General features: G+C 41.8%; 1 protein-coding gene across 2 annotated transcripts in view; it reads left to right on the top strand.

Moving 5' to 3' along the window:
- The window catches only part of MAD1L1 (mitotic arrest deficient 1 like 1), a 346,582-nt gene that overhangs the window by 93,403 nt on the left and 226,601 nt on the right, over window positions 1-26,578 (top strand). For both annotated transcript variants that reach the window (XM_063171763.1, XM_063171764.1), the window contains exon 11: window positions 7,600-7,744. In XM_063171763.1, coding sequence (XP_063027833.1) covers window positions 7,600-7,744 — 145 coding nt within the window. The remainder of the gene's footprint in view (window positions 1-7,599; window positions 7,745-26,578) is intronic.

Consider the following 26,578-nt stretch of genomic DNA (forward strand, 5'->3'; position numbering starts at 1 on the left):
AGACAATTGTGTTTCTGTAAATTTGTTCAGGTAGTCTTAGGTTCAGATATTAAAAAAAAGAAAAGTGACTGAGCAGTAATATACAATCCTCATTTCAATCCTCATTTCACTGTGGAGTACTGTAATGCACATTGGAAATGAGGTCTCATTGGAAAAGGTAATTTGAAAAAGATCCACAGAACCTTCACAAAGCTGTAATGAGTCACCAGTCTGTGAGGACTCACTTGCTATATTGCAGTGGAGGGTTTAATGTTTTGTTTTTCTCATCTAAACACTTTGACCCTTCTTATTTTATTAAGATAAGCCATTATCTAGCTGTCAAGAGCCTAGAATTTCTGCAGATTTGTTTGCTGACAAGTTGGTTCAGCACGACCATTCTCCTACTCATTTCTTTCCGCACTTCAAGCAAATTTTCTTTTTTTTCCGCTCCTCTTTATCAGTTCTTTATTCTTTAGAGCTCCTCAGCTCTCATGCTATTCCCAGATGACTTTCCCACTCTCTGGATAAGCGTTGGTTGGAATGTATAACAGAAATTGGAAATATTCTTAGTCACTTGTGGTGTTCATGTTACCAGTTGCTGTGCTGGAGAGTTGCCCCAGTGACTTCACAGCTTACTGGGAGAGACAAGAGTTATTATGTGCACTTTATAAAGCAAATAATATTGGATTGGATTGAGAAAACTGTGCAATGCCTTCACTTGTGACTGTGCATCAAACTGAAATCATTGGGGTTTGTATTTGGGGCTGAGTGGTGGGGAAGGACTGAGGTAGGGACTTAATCCCTATAGTGAAGGAGCAGTAGGAAATATTAGTACAAAACAGAGTGAGAAGTTTTGACTTTCTTCATCATATTTAGGCACAGCCATGAGCTCCTCCAGCCCACAAGTGTGATCACAGATTGGTAACTGGTGGGGCCAACTGCATTATTTATTCTGGTTCAGACTGAAATGAAATCATCGAGGGCAATTTTCTGTGTCACACTTCAAGGTCAGATGAGGGTATTTATTATTCCTTCTCTGTTTATCTGTGAATGCAAATTGAATTTAGTGATTCAAATTGATGAAATGATAGAAATACAAAACTCATCAGAGCCGACACGAAGAGAAATTACTGGGTAGAGCTGGCCAGTGACTTCACCAGCCCATGTACAGGCCTCTGTTTAGATTAGTAATTATTTCAGTCTTTGGGTTTTTTCATTCAGAGTTTTGTTCCAGTTGTTGTCATTTTTGTTTTCAAAGAAAAAAAATGTAATAACACTTTGAAGCATTTAGAATTTGAATTAGATGATGTAAATTAAGCCAGCTGCAGGGAGAGTGCTCGCATCCTGGCTGGAGAAAAGGTTTCCTTTCAAAATTCTTCCTTGGATTTTTCTTTGAGGGCTTGTTTGTTTATTTTCCCTCTCTCCTGTGACAGTTCTCTTTCTCCAGTATTTTATTCCCTTGTGCTGGGTGCTCAAATCTGGGTGAGGGGTGATAGGGAGGGGAGCAGACATTTGGCATCTTCTGGTGCTGAAGCTCCACAGATTCCCTTACTGACAGCATCATCCACAGGCTGACCTGCCTCACTGTCCAGGGTTGTCAGGAGAGCCAAAATGAGGAGCTGCAAGGTGGAGCAAGTGAACACAGCTCCAGATGGAGTACTGGGAGTGCAGGTGCTCCTTTCCCAGCTCCCTGTGATGCATTTTGAGCAGTTCACTGAACATCTTAGCTTGCTGTGGTGGGTCAGTGTGTGCTCAGAGGGTATCTGTGGGCATGCTGTTCCCTGCAGTGTAGGAAAGTGCACCTTAAACTTGTTCTTATCACAGAATGGGAGTGGAAAATCCTTTTCAGTGAATGCCCTTTTAAAGTAGTCCATCCTCCGTACTTGCCAAATGCCACATGCAACTGATGATGCAGGGAGAGATGACACATGCTGTACTGGCTCTATGCTGTGTTAATCATCCTAGAGGACTCTTGTTTTAAACTTCTGCTTTTTAATTACTTGCATTTTATTAAGAACATTTAGTATTTGCTTCTCTCCAAGCACTGCAGAGGGAATCTATTTGCTCAGGGTGTAACTGATGTCTGACTTGTTGTGGATTCAGAACAGGAGCCATGAGCATCTGCACATGGCAAAGGCCCTTGAAGATTTGTAGGCATAAGCTAATATTAATCACTTTGTTAATTCAGCTATCAGAAGAATTTCTCCTGCAGCCACTGAAGGCAGCAGCATTTTCAAGTGTAGTAAGTGCACAGCCAGCAGTGTGGGCTCAATGGTTCTTAAATACCAGTACAAGTTTTATTTGCCAAATAAATGCCTTTGGTAGAAGCTTTGGCCTTATGAACACTTCAGATTTAGGAGCGAAGGAAAAGGACATTTATGCCTGTAGTTATCTCCCCCTTGAAATATTTTTCGTTCCAGAATTCAGTGATGGATGTTGAAACTATTGATGTTTCCACATGAAACCAAAACAAACCACAGACATTCCTCATTTGCTGAGACACTGCTGTCATTCTCATCTTGATGGTGATGTGGAAGGCATGTTCAGGACTGTGATTCTCACCTCGAGTGGCTGATTCAGTGTCTGCTCAGGAGGAGCCACCCTGGGCTGTGTGTTTGGAAATGTTCCTGGGCTCCTGTGGGTCACTGCTGTCAGCACAGCCCTGTGTGTGTTGACCCTGCAGTGGAAGGAAGCTCAGGGTGCCTGATGTGAATTTATTTCAGCGAGTCTTAACTCCTGCCAGTCAATTATGGCCATTGTACCGGGGCTGGGGCAGAAAATGTGGGTCATTTCTTTTCTCTAACTGCTCACTTTGGTGGAACTGTGTTTCCAAGCTTGATGGTTACACTGCTGGTTAGGGAGTAAAATTAAATAGTGTCTCACAGATAAAACATTGTCAGTGTACCAATAAAGCTCCAAATGTCTGTCTGCTTCTTACCCATTTCATCAGGCCACACTAGCAAAATAATTCTCTTTATGTTGTTCCCTCATTATAAATTCAATGTGATTTGAATCTTCCTTGTGTGTCTAGCAGCAAGATGATGTATGATCTGTTTGCTTTTGAATGATTTGTGATTTATGGAAGCCAGGTCTGGTGAGTTATACAAAAGATCTTTGAGAAAATACAAGGTGTGAAAATACAAGAGAAAGTTTGCAGATGTTTGCTGAGGACTTGGGAGAAATAAATAGCAAGAAGAAAGAGTGTTTTCCCACCAACTCTCTGTAGACCATTTCATGTAGTATTTTGTGTAGCAGTATTTCATAGGACTCTCTGTGAGGCACACTTAAAGCTTTAAATAAAATGTAGCCCCTGTGATAACTTCTACTAAAGATGTTCATATTTTGTGTCATTTTTCTTTCTGAATATAGTGAGCAAATAGACAACACAGACCTGTTTGCCCTCACATCTCCCACAGTCCCAGGGGCAGGGCAGGGTGCTACTGCTTCCATATAGCCACAGTTCTGTCTGTGGAGAAGAAAGGAAGCAGAAAGAGATGCCAATCTTATTGTAAAAACTTAGTATTTATTTATATATAATTATAGTAAAAATTTAGTTTCCAAACTTCTGAATTTTGAGCTGAAACATTTGTAGCACTAAAGTTTTTTCCTTCCTGATGGTGTTTTTTCTGCCTTAAATGTTAAACTAGTTCAGGCTAGTTCAAAAAACTAGTTCCATCTGTAGCTGTGTTCTCAGAGCCCCAATCAGTCTTTTCAGCAGCATTTTGTAATGGATCAGTTTTGTCCCTTTTTAACATTGGATGGATATTTTTCTGTTTTGCCAAGCATCACCTTTTCTTTCCTGTGTTCTGTCCCTATTTAAGTCAAAGTGTTTTCATCTTCTCCCTTCTGTTTTTCCTTTTCAATTCCCATCCTGGATAGTGCTGAGGGGGGAAGTTGTGTCAGAAATTGGGGGTGGTTGGAAGAATCCTTGAGGGAGAGCACAGGCAGGGATGTCCTGTTGCTATCCACTGGAAAAATAAAAGACATGCTGGAGTTGCTTATGCCTTTGTGTTTGTTCAGAAAACCTGTGGGGGAGGAACTGGAATGAAAATAACATTTTTTTGTTCAGCCCCGTGTTTATCAGTTTCCAGTCTGGTTTATGCGCGTACGTGTGGATTCATTGAGATGCCTGCGAGTTGTCAACTTTCAGGAGCGGGTGTTCCTTCATCCAAATGTCTTGCTGCAAAACAATTTCCCCTGCTCCTTTTTGCCTCATTAGCTTCTGCGTTAACCCTTTTTGGTGCGCCCTGACACGAGGATGCTGATGGCTGCAGTGAGTTTCTCTGTTCAGCTCAGCGTGTTTCTGTGCTGGTGCTGTCACCGTGTTCTCCCCCTGTGCTCCCTCACTGCTCTGCCCATCACACTCTGCTTTTCTCTTTGATGTGCTCTCCCTCCTGGCAGCTGGCCCTGGTAGATACACGTGTCTCATCTTCTGCTGAGCTACGACATGACCCAGACAGTGTTCCTCTTCTAATTGTCGCTGTGGACCCCTTGTTTTCCACCCAGCTTCACACACAGACTGCTTCTGGCATCCTGTTTGCTTTCCTTGTTGTTTTATTATTATTTTTTTTAGTCACTCTGAGGTGGTAACTTGGCTACTGGAAGGATGGAATGATTAAAATAATGTTTTATGGATCACTGGGGGGTGGGCTGGGGGGAGCTGTCGGCTGCTTTTGTCATTTTTGAAGGAGATTATTAAAATGTATCTTATAGCTTCAGTATTCACTGTGTGCCCTCATTGTTCTCAGTCTTTCAAAGAATATTCTGGAAAATGAAGTTTTATCATTAAGATTGCATTAAAGTGGATTACAGAAGGGAAGAGCAAAAAATGAAGAGTCTCAAACAGCTCAGAACAGAAATATGTTGGCATCTCATTCACTGGGCTGTGGAACAAGGAACATTAATAGGCTGATAAACAGAAATGACTTTTTCTCTTTAAGGCTTAAAAGGTTTACTTTGAACTTGCAACGATTTTTTAAAATGCCACTTCCCTAAGCTTATGTTGAATGGAGAACTTTGTGCCTCTTTTATTTTATTTTTTAATGCCCATATTGAGTGAGCAATTACTTCTGAAAAGCCATAGGTGTCATCAGGGTGGAAGAAGAGTGCACAAGTCTGGCTTTAAAGGCTTTTGCTTCTGAGCACCTACTTGCAAATCCTGTTTTGTGTCAATAAGAAGGAGCACCTTCCTTTTGGATTTTTCCTTATGGAAGCAGCTCATGCTGTATTTGGTGCAGTTTCTGGAAGAATTATCAATCTGCCCAAAGAGAGAAAGAAAGGATCTCAATAATGTACTTTGGCATGGTGTGGAGAGTTGTGAGGAAGTTGAATTTCACGCCTCCCATAGCAAGGAAACCTATGGTAGCAGTCAGTTCAGGGAGCTTGGGGATTGTCCTCGCTTTCAGAGCCATCTCTGGCATTTGAATTTTAGGTACATTAACATCACATTTGTACTGAGGCTGAAATATAAACAGATGAAGGTGCTATTTCCATGCAGTGGCTGAGGAAATTGCCCATTTGTCTCTCTTTGCTCAACTTCTCTCATGTTTTTAAGCAGTTGTTTTCCAACCTAGCTTGAAGGGTTTGTGTGTGGCTAAATGTCTGTGCTCTCCATGAGACGTGAATCTCAAATATTTTTCATTCTTTTGGGAAGGAAACCTAGCACATATCTCATTTTTCTTGGTGAATGTCAAATCAATCATCATTTGTTGGTCCACTCAACATTTATAGAAATAAGTCACAATATTGGGAGATTAAGAAAAAAGATTGCTCCATTGCCTTATCAAAATGTTTTGCAATAATCAAATGTGAGATTTTTGCTGTTTCAGGGTAATTTATCTTATGCTTGCATTTTTTCCTTTTGTTCTGACTCTAATCAGGACAAAGGTTCTTTGATAAAGAAAAAGATATTTGCAGTAAGGTTTCTGTAGTGTGGTTTTAATTGTTACAACACATGTATCACAGTTAATGAGGGTTTTGTACTTATATTTACCCTAGGCATAACAAGGAATGTTGTTGAACAAACTGTAATAAATCCTAAGGCAGAAATTGAGGTTACCAGGAATTAACCCTTCATTTCTGCCCTGTTTTGAGGGCAAGCTTGACAGGCTGCCCCACAGGCATGTTCCACCACCAGAGATGTTACTCGTGGCACAGGTGCCCTCCTTAGCTGATTAATTAAAACAGGTGCAAGGAAGGAGTGGTGCCCTGGTAATGCAATTATCCAGTTTCAAATGCAGATGTGAAGCCCTCTTGATGAACCTTCCCACCTGAATACAGCAATGAAGAGACTCTTTCACAGTTCCCAATTATTTAATTGGTTTGTGAATGGTTCCAAATTGAACTGGAGCTTTAAACAGGTTTCTAATTCATCCAGTGCTTTAAAACAAATACTTTATTCTAAGAGAAGGATTTTGAGGTAGGGAGACAGCTGCTTTGGAATTCTTGTGAATTCCTGCATACATTTCCCAAAGAATACAATTTGGTGACCTGGCAGTGCAGGTTGTACTTGATTTATGCTAGAAGTGTTCTTTAAGTATTCCCTTTTGGATCTATCTAAACAGTACCTTAACAGTAGTGCTATTTTATTTACAGCACTTTTATTTCTTTTCTTTCAAATACAATGATGAATAAGACCCCTTGGAAGCAATCATAAATTTTCTGGTGGTGTTTCCTGCATTAGAGAAACAAAGTTCTTCTGTTCCTGACTAAGCTGCAGATGTTGAGTTTGATCTTTCTTGCTTGCTTGAGGGTTTTTGACTTGTGTGCAACACTTTTATTTCATGTCCTGCTCACTCATTAAATACTTAGCGCAGTCTTGGATAAACTCATCATATTTAAATCATGAACGGACTCTTAACCACAGGAGTGGTTCCACTTTTATTTTGTTATTGATCAAGTGCTTTGCCAGCAGCTGGTGTGTGATGAGCTGCCTGATGTGAGCCTGGGAGCAGCTGCCCCCGTGTCCAGCAGCACTGTGGGGCTGAAGGGCACACCTGGAGGAGCTCACAGGTAATTGTGCATCCCCACGGTGTGCTGCATGGAGAGCTGAGAAGAGAAGAGGGCCAGGCTGTTCTGGTTTAATTGAGAATCATGTGCACATCTCAAAAGAAGTGCCAGTCACCTCCCTCAGAAGACATTTGTCTTCCAACATAGGTTGCTGGCAAGACCAATGTGCAGGTAGTGTGGCTGCAATTACTTGCTGAGTACTATCTGTCAGTCAAAGCAGATAATAGTAAACCTGCTTTTTCTTCTCTTTTGTTAGAAAAAAAGGAAAAAATCTGGTGGAACCCAAGAGTGTGGGTTGCTTGTTGAAAGCAAGACATGTTCTCAAAGGCAAACTGATTGATTTTGAAACAGATGTGCAATTATTTAAATGTTTCCTACCTGTGAGGTTCCAGTAATTGTCTCAAGCTGCACAAGAAGGCTCTCCCTGGGGTGGTTCCTCTCTCATATCTTTTTCTGACAACAGCTGATAAAGAGAATGCAGCTGCCCAGTTTCCAGTGGTGCAGCTGTAAGGTCAGAGTGACACAGCCATGGTCACGCTTCTCCTCTGAGGCTTTCCTGATGTCTCTGAGAGGCAGCACTCAGGAGTTACAGGTGTGTCCTATCTCTCCTAGTGCCCGGATGCTGGAGAAGGCCAGGCAGCAGCTGCAGGAGGAGCTCCTGTGTGTCCAGAGCCAGCTCTTGGATGAGAAGAAGAAACGGGAGCACCAGGAAGCGCTGGTCAGGCGGCTGCAGAAACGCGTGGTGCTCCTCACCAAGGTGAGCCTGGAAAAGCACATGTCCTGTCCTTATTTCTTTCTGCCAGGTGCAGTCCTTCCTATTTCTTCTTTGTTCACCTCTATAACTGTTGCTACAAAACTGTTCTGGGGTCTTTGCACAATGAGTGCTGTGGGAGACATGGAACCTGTCTTTAGGGCTTCACTGGAATGGAAGTACCAGTGCCTCCTAAAGCTGTGCTCGTGTTCCCCCAGCTGGGCTCGTGCTGTGCTGAGGAAATGTGATTTTGTCTGAGCCTTGGCATCCATGTGAGGGCAGAGAACTGAATCATGTTGTTGCTGGAGTGTTTTGAGCCACTGGAGGGAATTTATAATGGCTTTGGCTGCATTGCCTCCTTTCTTAAAGAGAACGAAGTGGCAGCACCTTGTCAACTGTTCCTGTGGAAAAACAATTTACAGGGAGTAAGAGATTTGCCTTCCTCTTACGCTGGAAGTCTGTTCAAATGTAATGGCAAGCACTAGACCAGTAAATTGAAAATACGTTTTAAGATTCCTTCTATAGAATATATCAAAGGGGTCTGCATCATCCTATATCAGGTGTGCTCTCATGATGAAATTCTATACAATAATTCTGAAGTCTGCAGAGCATTGAAAATTTTATATTAAATTCTGAGAGCTCGCTTTCCACAAAGGGAATAATAATTTGCTGTAGCCAGAATGAGAGTTACTTCACTTTCCAAGAATACTCCTTGCAAAACTTCCCCCATCTGAGCAATCTCCCTGGTGTTATAAAAGCTGCTCACGTAAACGAGCTTATGTGTGTGCAGAAGGTCAGACTCCAGTAGTCAGAGCTCATGAGAGGGAGCCTGGCACATCACCACGTGGGGAGGCAGGAGGGGAATGAGCTGCTGTGGTGCCTGAGCTTTAGACTTTGATTTCCAGTGTCAAAGAAAGCATTTTGATCGATTTTAATTGCGCTGTGCCCAATTTTGTGTAATTCCCGTGTCATTGTTGAGCCAAGGAAGCTGTGATGTATGGTGCAGCAAGCAGGGCTCTCGAAGCATGAAGCAGCCACTTTACAAGAGGATATTCCATCAGATCTTCTGACTGCAGAGTTTGATGCCATGGAGAGTCACAGAAGTGCAGAGAGGAAAATGACAGCGGTTCTGTCAGCCTCACACTGAGGCAGGCACTGCAGGCAGGGTGGATGGACCAAACTCTCTCCATGGAAACAGAAAAGGCATCTCCTCTCTCCTCTCAGCCCCCTCCTGCCCCAGCAGCAGGCAGCTCTCTGTGATGTTCTGGTTTGGGATTGCCATGGCTGGATAAGACACAGGTGCATACTAAGCCCTATAAAAAACCTGTTTTTATAACCTTTTCAGCTGTCTGATATTGTGCTGGACTGCTCAGCCCTGAAGGAAGTTTCTCAGATGGTTTCTAAAATATTCCCTTTGTTAACTTATTTCCAGTGCTCAGCAGAAACACTTTTTGTCATAGAACACAAAAATATCATTACTTTTCTTTAAGTACTGGACAAAACCACAACATTACTTTGTCATGTGATGGATTGTACCCTGATTTATATGGAAAGACAAACCTTTGCTTTGTTTGCTGTGCTCCCCCTGAGGAGGAGCATAGGAAAAGTTGGAAGTGTTCTTCATCAGACCATGGCAAATAAACTTGTGTTTTGACAGGGGAGGTTTTCAGTGTGCTCAGTCATTCCTCAACTGACCTGTTTTGAAGGAATAAAGACTTTGCTGTTCTCTGAAAATTTATATTCCATCCAGAGAATGCTGGGGTCCTTTGTGAAGGAGCACATGCATTATGGTACTTGGACAATCTATCCTCAGCACTGTTTCTCCTGCTGGTTGCTTTTCTCATGCAAAATCAGAAGAAAGAATTTCATTTAATTAAAAAAGTATGATATTGTGATTTTAAATGAGATTGAGCAAATACATTTCCTGTCAAAAATAATTATTTTACATTGAAAACATATCACCTAGAATGGTATTTAATCATCTAATTAGTGGCATCAGTACTGTGGTGTGCTTTTATGTAATTTGAGAATGGAAAAGATGAGTTCTCTCTATTCAATCTTTGTCTTGTTAAATAGGACTGTGAAAATCTAATTTGGGGGAGAGTATTATATATATGATTGAAATGCTATTGCTTTTGATAGTATGACTTCTGCATTTGTGCATGTTTGACCCTCTGCTAGGGCAGTGAATCAGTTCCTGTGTGCTGAGCAAACAGGGCCTGGAAGGCATCAGAGGTGTTCAACAGTGAAAGTTTAATGCTGTAACAGTTTTCCTTTCTTTGGGCTCAGGTTGGAACCTGGAAGTCTCAGTTCTAGAATATGTTTTAAAATAGGAATAGAAAGCAGTAAGTTGTTTTTTTGCTTGGTAACAGCAGGACCAAATATTTCAGTGGTAAATGTACTCTTTTCAGGGGGTACTTGCTTTGTCAGTCTGACTCCTTCTCACTGCTATGGCTACTGATTTTTTCCCCAAGATTGAAGCAATATTTTGTGGCTTTTACAGACTGCCAGTCCCACTTTTCAGTCATGCACAGTTGCTATTTGCCACAGTCTGTCTGTCTTGGCTGCTGTTGTATTTCCATCCCGGTGCGTTTAACCTCTCTGTCCACTGCTTCCTTCCTTGCCTCATTTGCTTCTTTTGGGCTTTCTTGATCTTACTTGGGCCTTTCCAGCTGGTTTAGTGACACAGTTGTCAGTGTGGGACCCTTCAGTGCATCCCTGCAGATCTCTGTTCCCTGGCAGAGCATTCTCCACTCTCTGGGTGTCCCTGCAGTGCTCCAGCCCCATCCCTTCCACCACTGGCTGTGGGAGCTGTATCCTGATTGTTCCTGCTCACAAACTGCCCTTCAGACCATGTTGGTTGACCATTTTGTCCCACATGCCCTTGTAAATCTGGGCAGGACTGGAGTTTGCAGATTTACATGAATTCAATGAAACCTGAGGCTGGATTAGGGCCCCACCGAGGCTCTCGACATTGATGGCTGGGAGGTTTCTTCTGCAGTGTCACTCCCTTCACTTGAGGTGATGGAACAGAAACTGATGTTTGAAGGGATGGATTCACTCTCTCTCTCAGAGATCTGCCTGGCTGGGTTTGCTGTCTGTCATGCTTTTTGCTGTCCCTTAGCTCAGAGTTTTGGGAAAATCTTTCATTTTTGCTTTGGCACCTGAGGTAGTTGTGATACAGCAGTCCTGGGAAATATCTGAAATGCTGGGGAAACACCTGGTCCACCTCTGCCCTGTTGTCTGTTTGATTTACTGCTGCATTTGCTTTGAATGCCATGTTTACTCACACAGTTTTGTATTTGACTTTTGTGTTGTCCTTAAGCTTTTGAGTGTTTCTCTCAAAGAAAGACTACTCCTGGTCTTTGCTTATGAAGTGGGCTTGTTAAAAACAGTCAATTCTGCTACTGAATGGCTAAAATTGGAATCCCTTAAGAAATTTTATGTGACATAGAGGCTTCCCAAAATGAAAAATCCTTTCTGAAAATCCTCATCTGAGTGTAAGCAGCTGATTGGGTCAGTATTTCATGGAAAGCCAGCTCTGGTTATTTATTTCAGGAGGGCAGCTTCCAGAGGGCACAACTGGGCCTTGTGCAGCAGAAGTGTTGCTGGAGAACAGCAATAAAGGCCCCCTCAAAAGCCCCCAAAGCCCTCTGATGTGGAGGGCCAAAGATTGGCCATCATCTGCTCCTCTCTCCAAGTGACTTTACCTGGTTGTGATCAGCCCTTACTGAGTTTCTGACTTGGCTGCTGCCAGGGTTCAGACCTGGAGCCTCTTCCCTGCACGAGTTCAGTTCAGTGACTCCTGAAAGCAGTGATTCCTTCTGTGCCCAGGAGGAGTTTCTGCAAGGAGCTCTGGAGTGCATGGGATCAGCCCGCCGCACTGCGGGTTTCACCAGAGACAAAATGCCCTGCTTCCTGCAGCCAGGGTGTGATCCTTTGCAGGAAGCTGAAAACTCAAAATGGGAAGCCCAATTTCAGTTCCTTTGTGTAACTTATTCCAAATTAGTCTAATTTGTTCCTGAAATTGTGGGCTTAATGAGTGCACACTGCCATAATTGCAGCCCTTGCTCTCATCTAAGGCACAGCACAACGACTGAACCAAGCTGCTTGTGTTGGATGTTGATGTTTCACTGTGTTTATTTCCTGTCTGTGCACTTATCTGCCTTTGGGTACTCTGCTGCCCAGAGAAGAGACTGAAAAATTCCCTTTTGTTTCCTGGGCTCTCAACCAGATCATGTGATATGATAGGAAATCTGTTTCTATTGAGACATAATTTAGGCCATCACCATAAAAGTTCAAGATTAAACAAGTATTGATTAACCAACTCCAGCTGACTGCTGATACCACATGTTCCTGGAGATATCAGTCAGTGTGAAGTGTATTAGTGACTCCCAGAGCTGAGAATGGTAAAAATGCATCAGAAATGGGACTAGGTAATTAAACTGTTCATTAAGCATGGCAGATGCAGAGTTCATGACTTGATTTGCCATCTGCTTTGTTTTGTAGTCAGTAAAGATTTAAAATAATGCTGATGGCTTCTCTGTCACATTGGGTCCTGCAGGATGTTTTTTCTGAGGAGGTGGATAGATGATTTTAAAGCACAAAGAAGGATCCTAAAGTTCTGGGTGTGCAGCAAAGAAGGTGAATTAACCCTTTTGCTGGGATACAAATTGGAAGATAAATTGTAAATACAGCAGTCAGTGCTGCACTCAGCAGCACTAGAAACAGGGACTTTGGCAAAGCTCATCCTTGTGTCAGAATTTTTGGGCATCACATCCTGAGCTGTGCTCTGCATCCAGGCAGCACAGCTGGTCTTGGGGCAGCTCTGAGCTGCTCCTGAGGGCTGTGAGCAGTATCCAGAGTATCCAGTGCTTTCTCTGGCTCTTATCACTCTCATTGCTTCCTTCCTCAGTCCATGTCATGATTCTGTGGATGGCATTTCAGCAGTGCAGGTGCATCCCCAGCTGTGCTGCTGTCCACACCTGGTTGTTAAGTGCTGTCAGCCTGAGCCTGGCCAAACCTTTCCCTCTGCTCACTGTGTCTCCCCTTTGTAGGTTTATACAAATTCAGGGAAGTTTACCTTCCTTTTTAATCCTTTTAAGGGGATTCCAGGTCTCCCTCTCCAGGCATTAAGCAAGGCAGGTTTTGTGAGTGCTTCCTTGGACCATCCATCCTTGAGAAGAGGGAAACAGGACGCTCTGTGTTTGAAGGAGACCCAGCAGCCTTTTAAATTGAGCGCAGGTCTCTGTAATTTCAACTTGATTATATTAATCAGTTCAACAATTTCAGAGAAAAGGTGTTTGGTAGTTGGGGGTGGAGGAGGATAATAGCAGAAGGAGACAGAAGATCTTTAACAGGTGTGGGAAAGAGGCAAAGAGAGAATTGCTGCCTGTAGGGTGCAGGGGCTCAGAACAGGTCACTGCTGAATTTTAATCTTTAGTAACCAGTAGCATCATCAATTTAAATTCCCAGACTGCTTCTGTAGGATGACTTTATTTAAAAATGAAGACCAACAGGTCAGAGACGAGGTAGGTGCTTTTATGAATAATTCTCTGCCCTGTGAGCTGCTGTTAAAATGCTCCTGAGATCAATTTGATGAGGGGTGGTTGCTGGGCTTCATGTTGTGATTTCCACAGGAGTGTATGGGTTACTGGGTAAAGGGTGCTGAGTTTTGTGAGGAGAAAGCAGAATCTGGGGGTTTGATGACTGTTTCCATAGACATTCTTTGTTGGAGTTAAGGAAATATCACACTTTACTTTTGTTGGTCTCTGACTGTCTTCTCTTTATGAGGTGGAAAGTGCTCCATGGAAATGGAGTTCTGTGAGGAGTTATTTTAACACAGTTTTTTTATTTGTTAGTTTGGTTTGGTTTTTGTTCCCCTGTATAACTCATATTTATTATGTGTTTTTTTTTTTTTTTTTTTCCTAATAACTTCTTCCAGTTACTTGCTGTGCCATATTTTAGTCCTGATCCACTTAATCTCCTCCTGGAGCTCAGGCAGCTGCCTCCACATGCAGCAATGTTGGAGCTAACTTGCTGTATCACTCTTTGCCTGCAATAGATACCCTGCCAGTTAACCCCACAAATATGTGTTCTGACAACACATTTCCTGATTAATTTTTATTATTTTTCATGTTTATCACTGGTCTGTTTTACCTTTCTTAATCATCTTGCAGTCTGCACTGTGAGGACCTTTAAACCATGCTCTTACCTTCCATACCTGACCTGATTTCAGGTATCTCTAGATCTCAGAGTCTAAAAGTGATTTTCTTTTCCCTCTCCATCTGTACCCTCTAATTTGTCTGCTTCTGAGTTTTATTTAGCTTTTAATGGAATGGCCTAACTCCAGTTCTCAAGGAAGTTGCTACAGGGAATACAAAAGAACAAAACCAAATTTTATCAGCCTCAGCTGTTCCCCCAGTCACTCAGCCCTGGCCCTGGAGAAGCTCAGCAGTGCTGATGGCTTCACCCTGGCCCTGCCATGAACCAGCCATAGTATTTATTGAAATGGTTTCATCTGCAGCACTGCCCTTTCTGTAGCATTCTGAGCACAATCCCACAATACTCCAACAGCAATTTTTGCAGACACTTGTACAGTGACAAACTAACTCTGTGCTGATTTATACTAGATGCTTCCTTATATTCATTACAAGATCCTATTTTGCATGCTTGACATTTTAAAATACTGTGTTTGGAATGTGTTATTTATTTGGAGACCTTTATTAAGCAACCTCAGTCTAAGGGTTTAATTGTTACTGATAGCTAAGAGTATAATTACCTCAGTAAAATATCATGGCTATATTAAGCAAATGGCAATTGTCTCCAGAAGAGAATGAGTACAAGCCATTTTCCTTTGAAACAGGTTGTTTCACGAGGTCTGCTAATATCATTTACTGATACAATTGCAGAACCTCTGCATAAAGAATGAATAAGGAAAGCTGGGATCAATGTGCTTGTAGAAGGGACTGGCTGCAGCAGTGCACAAAGACCATTTGGGAGGAGGAAGAATCTTTAAATTAAACCAGAAAATGTTCTGTTTCTGAAGTGTGATTTGCAGATTTTGGAAAGTCCAAAGAGTGTGTTTTTGCTGGTGTGGGCTCCCAGAGCAGTGCTTGTTTTTTTTTTTTTTTTTTTTTTACCATTGTTCCTTACTTTGCCTAGCTTGGTAATAAGTTTACTGCTCACTTTTGACTCAATGAAGAAAGTAGCAGAATTGTTGAGTTCTCACTTCCTTACCCTGCTCCAAAATGACTTTTCCAAGCCTGAGAGTTCCCTTAGTTTCACTTGTCAGTCTGCATTTGTCAGAGGTGCCTCTGGCTCTGAGATGCAGGAGCTGTTCCCAGGCTGTGGGCACTGGAGTCTGCCCTTGTTGCTTTGCACTGCATCCTCTCCAGTGACACCTTGTGCTCTTGATCTGCTGTCCTAATTCCTCCTAGCTAGTGGGTAAATCTGCCTTTTCCCTGACTTTGTGCATTGTACTCTGTGTACCTGTAGGAATTTGTCCCCTGGAGGCAGGAGGGTGATGTTCTTTGTTAGAGCTGAGCTTTAGCACCTCAGGGCTCTCACCATGGAGATGCTCAGGCTGAGTTCAAATGGCCAGCCTGGGGGCCCAAGATGAATTGGCCCCTGGGCCTTGCTTCCCTTTCCCTTTTAGAAGCATAAAAGAGCTGATAAAAATTACCTTAGCAATTTTCCGGGGTTTGGTTTTGTATAATTCTTTCTCTTGCCTTATTATGTATCTGGTAAACCTTGCAATGATAAAAATATAGAGTTTATTATTATCTTTATATCTGATGTTTTTGAGGTGGAGGCACAAGGACAGCCTCTGTATTCTTATTGATGTTATCTCTGACATAGCTTCTATTTAAGCAGCGAGTTTAGAGGGTTTTTTAAAATTTTATAACAATTCAGAGTGTGCAGCAAAGTTAAAAGTTATTTTATGAGGTATTTGTGAAGAACAATAGAAATGTGATCTTTTTTTTCCCCCAGAATACCGACTGGATTCTGCTTTGTTCTGCCCCCACTAGATATTAATGCTCGCTGCTAAGAGGTTAGATTATGAAAATTAGAAATATACCCATAAAAGAATTCATATGACCTTCAGTTCTCATATTTCTCTGAGAGAAAGGACTGTAGGACTTCTAAAGGTAAAATATTCAATAAAAAGAAATTAGGTTAATCCAATGTTATGGCTGAGAATTTAAACTCACCCAGGTCAGGTAATTCAAAGTTATAGTTCCCTTGATGCGTGTGCTGTAACATTTATTCCTTAGCTCCTCAGCTCTGAATTATGAGGGATGGTTGAGCAGCTCTGGCAGGGAAGATGGATGGGTGGAATGAGGGAGTGATTGCTGGGGGAGGTCGGGCAGAACAAACCTGACTGCTGGGCAGGGGCTTGGGCAGCATCCAGGGACAGGGAAGGGGCTTAGGATTTCTGAAATACCAGCAAGGCTAAGCTGCACAAAAAGGGGTTTTGGTTCTTTTTTTTTTTTTTTTTTTTTTTTTTGTTGCAATTCTTTGTTCCTCAGATACTTATGGTTTGAAGGCATTAATCTCGCTGCCTCTTAGAGTGGTGGTGCTGCCACAGGAGCTGCAGCTTTGAATCTCTGACTTCTCTCTGTTTTAATTCTCAGCCATAAAACTGGATTAACTGGGTTTGCTTCAAGTTGAATTGCAGTGGATTTTTTTTATTTTTTTATTTTAAGGATAGGGAAGAGAGATAATTAAGTAATTGCACAGTAGCTTATTTCAACATGTGATGGGAGCCTCTGGTAAGAACAGCTGCACTACTCAGACACCAGTCAGAGCATCCTTTCAAATGAAGACCCAAAGTCTTTATAAAACTGAAGGACTGCCTGGAGAAATGAGGAGTTTTGGATTGCTCCTGGCACAGTATCATGCAGTGCTGAGTATTTTGTTCACAGCATCTCAGGTCAAGCATTGCTTAAATTGATGAATATATTAGAAGTCAAATGAGGTTTTACAAAGCATCTTGGAAATGGTCTCTGACCCATGATTTGTTGCATTGAGGAGAAATGTTCTGTTCCCTCTTTTATGAGCACATTTGTTTAGGTAGTATTTCAGATAGAGTCAACAACTGTTTAATAGAAGCCATAGAAAATTTGAAGAATTGGTGTAGTTTCAGTTAATTAATTTTGATTGATGTAATGAGATTATTACGTTACAAGTTTCTCACTATACAGAACAGCTGCAGGATTTTTTTAGTGTTATGTGGGGCAGGACCTGTGAGGAATCATTAACTGTAAACTTGCACGTTCAGGTGGAACCAATTTGGGACAACAGGAGAGCTGAGGCTTCGTTTTCTGTCTGTATGAATCCAGAGCTTCAGGATTTCCCTAGAAACATCAATGCCTTTTTGAAGTCAAGAATTTAAAAAGGAATCAACAGGTAAAGTGTGAGCATGCGACAGGAAAAGAGGATGTGCGTTTTACTCATCAAAATGTTGGACTTGCTTTCTATCAGGAGGAGGGGATCTCTTCTCACAAGAGTATTAGGAAGGTCCTATAACCCCGTGGGGCATCCAAGCTGCTTTTTAAGCACAGGGAAAGATAAACATGGGTGTGGAGTAATGTTTCATTCAGGATGTGCACACACTTTCTGCAGGGCACTTGCAAAAGGAGTATGCAGCTCCCAAAATGATCTAGTGTCTGAATTAGAAATTTAAGCAATTTAACTCCTCTCTCAGTTGCTGCTTTTTCAGGCACATATATAAGCTTCAGAAGTTCTATGTTTTGTGCTTTGTAACAGGAATTCTGCTCTGTAAATAGTATTTTCAGTTTTGCAGATAAAGAAACACTTTCTGACTTTAATAAATTAATTTTCTGTTGATAACATACTACCTTTGGAGACCAACTTTTCAGGTTGACATTTCTATTATATTAATTACAAGGAGAGGAGAAGCTGTGCTTGTTTTGTCATTGGGAAATGCCATTTGCAAAGTTATTGGAAAGCTGACCTTGTCAGAAGTGTTATTGCATTATCCCTCAGCGAGGGCCACCACAACTGAACGACAAGAAAAAAATGCAGAAAGAGAAAAGCAATTTCAGGAGATATAATGAAATCAAAACAAAATGCCTTTTATCCCTCTCCAACGTGGAGATGTTTATTATGATAGTGTATATAAGGTTTGGTGCTGGGGAAAAAAGTGCTTGTGAACCATCCAGGGTTGTTTTTTAAAAGTGAAAATCACCCTACAAGAGAATTCTTGACTTTTTGCGTGAAGTAAACATGAACAAGAGGCAGTGCTTGCTCCAGTGACATCTCTCCCACTCCCTGTTTTCACTAAGTATCCCTGTCCATTATCCTTTTTCCCTCTTGTTCCTTCTGCACATGAGGCTGAAGGGGCTCAGCCTGCATGGAGCAAAGCCCCCACCAAGGGCTGCACTGGGGGTGCCCTTTGCCACCTCGTTGTTTGGAGACATCACCCTGGAATCCTTTTCTTTCCCATCTCTGGTTCACTCTGCACTCTGCCAGTCCTTTAAGTAAATCTCAGCTCCTCTGTTTGCTTCTAGCAAAATGCCAAGCAAATAATCTGTTTATTTTCTGTTTTCCCTCCCAGTTTAAAACCACAGAGCTGTTTGTTTTCTCAGAGCCATCCCTTGTTCTCCCTGAACACTGAGGAGCAGCAGGGGCTGCACATTCCTGCTGTGCCTCAGTGTCCCAGCCAGGCACAGCTCTGCTTTCTTCTCCTTCTCTGCTTTCCTGTGCCTCTGAACAATCCTGTGCAGGAAAATACCACTCAGCTCAGTGGCCATTTCATCTCTGAGCATGTGGGGCGCAGCAGGGCATGCTGAGTGTCCCATTCTGCTATCCCTCTGCTTTCTCTCCGTGCTGGAATTGTGGCAGAGGTGCAGGTCACGGGTAGCTCTGTGAGTGGTTCTTAATGGAGCCATGGTCATCACACTTTGAAAGCTTTAAATTAAATCTTTTCCACCAAAGAAGTTATTAGAAAAGCCCCAGAAAGCTATTTAACCTCCTTCTGTGTGAGGCAACGTGTTTCTTATGTAATATCTATGCACATGAATTTGTCATGTGTGGTGTTAACCTGAGGCTATGTTTGTAGCCCTTGTGTTCCAATATTGGATTTTTACTTGCATAAAAGAGAAGAAAAAAGCCCTGCTGAATTCCTTGAAAACATCCTAAATGGGATGCTGAGGAGCTGTAAATAATAGCCAGGTTTGTAGTTTAACTCTCTGGGGGGCATGTGCAAGCTGAAGGGTGTGAAACACGTGTTCTGGATCTGATGTTTTCCTTCAGATAACACAAGGAAACCAGAAATACAGAAATAATTAAATGTGCTCACCTTCCCTGCTTCACTTTCCTTTCTGCCTGCACATGGATTTGAGTTCTGAGGTTCTGAAGCTCTTTCTGCTGCAGCTGTTGGTGCATTTTCTGCATTGAGCTGTGCCCTCTGTTGGGGTTCACTCCCTAACATTTTTGGTTCCTCCTAAAATTTTTGGTCCTTCCAAGTAAGCAGCTCAAGCTGACTCATCTAAATCTGTCTCTCAGCAAAATGCTGTGACTTTGTGATTTCTTGCTAAAGTTCACCTACCTAGGCTGAGTTTGGGGTGCTCTTTATGTTCTCACTGCTTCTCCCTTTGCAGAGGTAGTTTTTTTTCCTTAGTTTTCCTTTAAGAAGAGGGAGCAGGGATGTGGAATTGTTGCCCCTCATCGGCCAACACTTTCACAGGCTTGGTTTCCGTGCCAAACTGCTCCACTGAAGGAACTGGATCTTTAACTGCAGCCAGAGCATCCAAGTAGGCATACCGGGTTGAATTAGTAATAAAACCAAATAAAGAAGTTCCTGCCAAGCCAGGCTGGTGGGCAGGGGGTCATGCTTTGGCTTGGTGCAGAATTCCCTGTGTTTTGGATGTTCTTCAGCTGACAGAACCTGCAAGCTGTTCCTCCTCAGCTGCTCTGGGATCGTGGCTCTGCCTCCCTGCGGATGAATGGCTGCCTAACGACCTGCAGCAAAAGTTTTGATTTGTAATTAACTTTCAATATGCTAAAAGGGTGGCTAATAACATTAAATGCAAATTACAGAGTTCATATCCTTCATGCAAATAAAACCTAAGAAAAATGGTATCTTCTCATTTTGCTGCATTGTTCAGATGTAACAAGCATGATTGCTGCTCTCCCCAGGGACAGCTTTGGGACTTACAAGGTTTATTTATCCAGACCAATGAGTTCTTTTTCCTGGCAATTTTTCCCCCAAGAAATAGTGATAAGAAACTCTGAGGGAAGGGGGGAACCTTCTTGATACATTGCCTGTCCTTTCTCTTTTTTGTGCTGGGACTTAGTCTGGAGTTAAATGTGTTATAAATATCCGAGTATCAATGCTTGGTAGACTTAGGAGAGCTCTTAGCAGCTAATGAAGGTTAAATGCTGTCTATTTTGGGAACCTGAATGACACTGTCACTCACATTTTAGCAGTACTCAGTGTCTAGAGCTGCTTTTCTCCTTCTATCATTCCTGTGAGGTAACAGGGGAAGCACTGTTCTCTCAGTTATAAAGGAGCATAGGGAACAGAGATGCTTGGGTGAAATAACTGAAGACCTGAGCCCAAGTCAAACAGGAGTGCTGTGGAAGAGCTGTGAAATCTTTAGTATATCTCCTTCTGAGAATGTTTGGTTCATTATGAAGTCCCCCAGTGCAGACTGCAGTTTTCTGTGCCTTACCCATGTGACAATGACCTTCCTTCAGTGGCACATCCTTTGCTGCAGCACGTGTGTGTGTATTCCCTGACACTGCCTGCTCTGCTGTGTTAGTATCAGCATTTCACTCATTTCCTACATCTTCTGAGTCTTGTCACATCCTGGAAGCACCTGGTACTGTTGTGGTGAACCTGTGCTAGTACAAGGATCTGATTTTTCTTGGAGCTGTGTTGCTGGAGTGGTTTTGTTTGTGGTGGTTATGGCTGAAGTCCCTTCCCTCCTCTCTGTGGGCTCTGGCTGGCACGTCCCTAGGGATGTCATAGCTTTCAAGGTTGTCAAAATCAAATCCCTAGGAGGTTGTGGTGTAAAAGCTGCTTGTGTGCACTCTGTGTGAAATCTGAAGTTTTCCCCTCCCCTCTTCACACACTTATATTCGTGTGTGGCTTTGCTCAGTCTGTTTATCAGCCCTTGCTCATCTGTCATTATTGATATTTTTAGGTGCTCTGGAATGCCTCACCCTTGTCTCTAGACTCTGCTGACATTAATATTTCATTGTTGTCAGCTCACATCTTGCTGCTTGCCCTTGTTCCACTATGCTAATAATGATCCTAAAGGAAACTTCTGGCTCCAATCCTGAGTGCAGCCTCCTGCTAATTGCTTTCCATGGCAGGGAGGGCTGGTGTGCTCCTCCATCACCAGCTGCTATTTGCCTCTCACATCATGTTTAAAACCCAGGGATGCTTGGTCATTTAAACAGACTTTCAAGCCCTGGTTGGCTCTCCTGTGAGTTCTCTCAAAGAATTCTTAACTGGCTCAGTTTAAATTACTTTCACAAAAGCTCCTGCTTATCTATCTCTATTTTATCTTGTTACACTCAACTCAAAGAGATGCTTTGAATTCTGAATCTTCTTAACTAATTTTCCTAATGTTCAGGTGAAACTTCCTTGCCAATGACTCTAATTTCCCAGAACAACCTTATCTCTGCTTTCAAAACAGAGGAGGATGTCTGCAGTCTGGTATCTCCAATAGGATAGCCATTTTTAATGATAAATCATTTTATTCCTTTTGTCTGTTAACACCTTTGTTATTTTTGGGTCCTGGGTGAATATCCAGCTTTGAGATTATTATTATTATATCTTCTTAGTGCAGTTTAATTTCTTGAAGCATTTAGCTGCCTTTATCACAGTTCTCTGGATGAAATAGAGCAGAGGAGCTGTGATGATTCTTTTTGGAGCCTGGATCTTTGTTGGGTCAATGTGCAGCTACAGCCACTTGTGCCTCTGATAGACTCAAGGGATTGTCCTCTACATGGAGCTGTCCATTTCAGCTTTGTTTTGGGCTTTATGTTTTCATGGTGTTGGAATTTATCTGCCTTTAAAATACAAATTAATATTATTGCTGTTGCTTTTATTTACTTGATATTCTCCATTATATTTTACATTTGCATGACCTTTTCTTGGTTCATGCAAACATTGTGACTTTCAGTGTTTTGATATTTGTATTTGCTTGCATCTTGATGAAACTGGTAATGTTAAAAAAAACCCCTATTTTATTTCAAATTTTGTTAAAGCTACTCTTGCAAGTTCACGGATTGCAAGAAGCAATTTCTGAGCTGCTCATTCTCTTCTCCCTGTACAAGTGTCTGAATATCCCATGGGATTTAACAGTGCTGCTGTGAGTAAACAAATCACTTTCTGTATTCCCAGCAAAGTGTGAGTGGATCACAGCTGCTGTCACTCCTGCCTGTCTGCAAGATGAATCAGAAATTTGCAGCTGTGGGCAGTGTATGGAGCTGGGTGGTCCTGTTCTCTAGGATCAGATGGAGATTTCAGACCTGTTGTATTTCATTTAGGGTATTACTTTGTGGATTTTTCCCACTTTTCTTGTCCCTTTAAAATTTATAATTACATTTTATTTGAGTTATTTAATTTTATTACTTCATTTTATGAAACAACCTGGTTGGTGGTTGCGTATTTATTTACAGGGAGGAATTGGCTGCCAGATCAGGTGAGAGGCCACGGTTCAGGCATTGTCTGTGCCAGGTACTCTTGCCAGAAGGCCAAAGAGCAATCTTCTAACTAGTCCTGGATGTGATTATGATGTTTTTATGAACTTATTCCAATTTCACCTTTTATTTGGTCTTCAGAGCTGTTAAGGGCACTTTTTATGGTGTTTCTCTAGTCTGGAAAATTTAGATCAGATTGGAACATAACTTTTCAGAGCTGCAGGAAGTAGGGCATAGTTTAAAGAGGATTAGTGATCAGTGTGTATAAGGAATAGTCTGTGGAAGGTAAATCTTAGAAGGAGCACCTTCATCTTAAGTAATTTATGTGTCAGTAGAGATTTCCTTCTTTCTTCAGCTGGAATCTGTCATGTTAAAGGTCATTTTATTGAAAATCATGCTCACATATTCATAAAAGGATGCATTCTTCTGAGCATTAGCAGTCACCAAGTTTTTGAAGTTGCCATGCTGGATCTTTTCTGTATGTTTTAGCCCTGGAATCTGATGTGAGGAATTAAGTGAGATGTCTGCTGATGATATTCCAGCATTAATAATACTGAGAGGGGAATTGTGATGGCATGCAGTCTTTATACTTAGCATGGTTCTACTGGCAGGAGAATATGAATTTATAGGAATGGGACCATTAGACCACTTCCAGAATTAAATCTAACCTGCAGCTAGGAGTGCTTTGACAATCTTGTGCTGCCAAAAGCTGTGCCACTGCATCTCCTCCCATTTATCCTTAGATTTTTCTTTTTCCCTCCACACCAAAATTTGTTTGAAATTTCCTTGTAAATAGAGGATTATGAATAACCCTTGTCACATTTGGAAGCTGTAAGCCATTGAGGAGCAATTTCAGCTCACTCATTTACAGTCTGCCAGCCTTTTTGCCCCTCAAGATTGAAGATCTGGGTGCTGCTACGGAGCTGATCATCGAGTTTTCTGACAAGGAAACCTCTTTGCCCTTCAACCTTGAGGATTTTGTGTGAGCCGTGGGCTGAGAAAGGTGTTCCAGAGGGCAGGGCTGGGGAGCTGCAGGAGGCTGCTCCACGTGTGTGCTCCTGGATCTGTGCTGAGCCTTGCTCACGGCATCCCTGCATCCCATCCAGAGCCAGGCTAATGACTGCTCTGAAAATGCCAGATGGCAGTCACCAGTCATCCTTTAATAGCAGAAAAATGCCTAAATATTGACTCCAAAGCTGGTCTGCTCGTTCTTCCTCCTCGTTCCAGGCTGGCAGTGATCCTCAGGCAGCACTTAGGGACCTCCTAAGAAGATCTTGTGTAGGAAACTGTCAGAACAGATTGCTGTATGGATTTTCGGAGGATTAAAGTTAATTAAAGAGCTATTCCTTGCTCTCATTTCCTCGTGTCTGCCAGCTATTTACATGCTAATGTAGGCTCTTCCAGGGGGAACAGGACAAGTGTCAGCACTGGGCATGTTATCACACATGGAGACAGTAGAAAATAATGAGATGAGCAAAATATGTATATATATATATATATATAATATGTATGTACGTGTGTGTAGCTTGACAACTGAAAGCCAGCAGCAGAGCTTTTTGCATATTTTCAGTAATGTGTGATCTTGCTGAATATAATTCACTCCATTACATCTCACACTGCATAATTTAATACTTCATTCACTATAGTATCTTTCCATAAGGAGTTTTATAAACAGGCAGATTTAACTTTTTCTTTTTTCCCTATCTTGTTCTAAAGAGGAAAGTTCTTTCCTGCAGAAGTAGTGAGTAGTTTTACCAGGAGTACAAACCTGGGAGCTTTGGTGGGGACTGGCATTTGCTGCTGTCTCCTTTCAGAAAGATTAAGCAAAGGAGATGCTCAGCATGGAAGCAAACTGAGAGTGGATGTAATAGTTTTCTGCTCCAGTTGCATGATTATTTGCCCATTCTATTTTCACATTATTTCAGAGGATTATTTTCTCCTGTAATTTTTCAATATCTTTGATTTTTACACTTTATTAAAACTGCTACATAACAGATGAAATAAAATTGATCTCTGGCTACACTTCAAGAGGGAGTTTAATGCTTTAGGAAATGAGAAACCTCATTTTCTGCATTTTTAAATAAAATTATCAAAACCATCTGTATTGTTGAGCACAAGTAAAGAGTTTTGTCTGCTGCTGAGGGTAGTGCAGATAGTTTGAGCATTCTGGAGGTAATTAAGCTTTTAAGGACCAAGGGCAGTTAAAGACAGATTTGTTTTCTGTAGTTTTTTGTTCCCCAGTATGCAGGTGACGTGCAAAGTGAGTGGCTTAGTAAACCCAAAGTGCCCTTACCACGGGCTGCAGCCCCTGTGTTCTGTGTGACCTTTGTGAAACAGCTCTCAGCCTTTCTCTTCATTTTATCCTTTTGTGGTTTTCCTAGTGGAAAACACGATGGTCTTACTCTCAGATGTCAGGTGGCTGTTCTCTGGCCCTGAAAAATCAATGTGACATTTTGTGAAAGAGTTAAAAGAGGAGGGAAAGGGAAAAAAAAACCTTTTTTGGAGACTCATTTGGGGGCAGGTGAGGGGAGAAGGTCACCCACACTGAAAAGCCATGACTGCTTGTTCCTGCCTTGGTAGCACAGCTCCCTTAAAAGATGCTCTGAAAGGGATGTCAGGCCAGAGATGCTCTGGGATTTGGGTGTTTGAGGTTTCCTCTTGTATTTGATATCCCAAATCCTCTCTTCAGCCCGGCTGGTGGGCTGACCAGGATGAAATGCTGCTGTGCAATAACCTCAGGCTGCATTTCTCCCTGTTGTGGTTCTGTGAATGCCATCTGAGGTACACCAGGGAAAACTGTCCCTGGTGTCTGGGGAGATGCTGCCAATCTTTGTTACCCTTGGCCTGTGCAGGTCTTATTATTATTATTATAAAATATTATTATTTCAAGAGAATAATCTTTACTCCCCGTACCAGAGGAAACCAGTGCTGGCTGAATCCTGTTGCTGTGTGCTTGGGAGAATTTGGGATGGGTGCTCAGGAAAGACAGTGAGCACCCAGAATTTACTGAAGTTGGGGCACACATTGTCCCTTACTGGGCTGGGCCAACACAACGTTGTCTGCAGGAGCTCTGACAAATGGAAATGCTTAAAACACAAATTATTTTAATTTGTGATGCTCATCTCTGTTACACAAATAGTAAGCCTCCTGATTTTTAGATGTTCAATATTGGTTTTGGCAAATATGAAAATATTTAAGAAAAAGACAGAGATGCTCTTAAGCTTTTCCTATCAGTGATATGTGTGTGCACTTTTTTTGCCATTCATTTATGTTGTACTTTGTGTGAGGGAGGTTTCTATTTTGTATATCAAGTGGAATCTTCAATTTTATCTTGCCACATGCTCAAAGGAAATTTTTATTTCTGTGACATTGTTTTAGAAAGAGATCCACGCTTCTTTTGCTATCTAAGAAATGGTCTTTATTCAATCAGAAATTGGCCTGCTTTGAGACTATGGTGGAGCCACATCATGCAGGAGCACTTCAGCCATAAAGGGCATTTGTTTAATAAGTTCCATGTGCTGAGAATATGAATATTTTTAGTGGTGACAGTTAAGGCTGAACATTTTTATCCACATTTTTACATTTCACTAGAAAAGAATCGAGGGGAAAAAAAAAGTATTTTTCTGGCATTACTTGTGGATTTTGCTACTTTATGCCACATCCCTTTTCTAGGACCTGTAAATATATGGATTTTTAAGATATTTAGCTCAATGCAACCATTCCTTGCTGCTGGGAAGAGAACATGAATCTTTTTTGGGAGCTGAAGTTCCAGTGCCCCTGTGTGTGTCTGATTTGTGGGTCACAGGCCCTTCATTCTGCATCCTCACCTTCAGACTTTGTGATTCCTGGTGATGGATGTGGGTATTGGGAGCAGAAGGTAATTTTAAAGATATAGATGAAAAGAGTTTCAAATAATGAAGTAAGAATTTGATGTCAGTGCAGTGGCTTTTTTGTTTAATCAAAATTTTATGTTATTTTGATTTCTGGAGCTTAAATAGAGCACGGCAAGGATCCTAAAACCAAAATTAGATTTTGGCTTTAATTTTCGGGTGTCATCCCTCAAGATACAAAATAAAATAGCAACTTAGAGCAGCAAACAACATGAATATTTCAGAAGCAGCATCTTTTCTTTCTGCTGCCATCTGTTGATGACCTATG

This window comes from Melospiza melodia, chromosome 18, assembly GCF_035770615.1.
Source record: "Melospiza melodia melodia isolate bMelMel2 chromosome 18, bMelMel2.pri, whole genome shotgun sequence".
NCBI lineage: Eukaryota > Metazoa > Chordata > Aves > Passeriformes > Passerellidae > Melospiza > Melospiza melodia.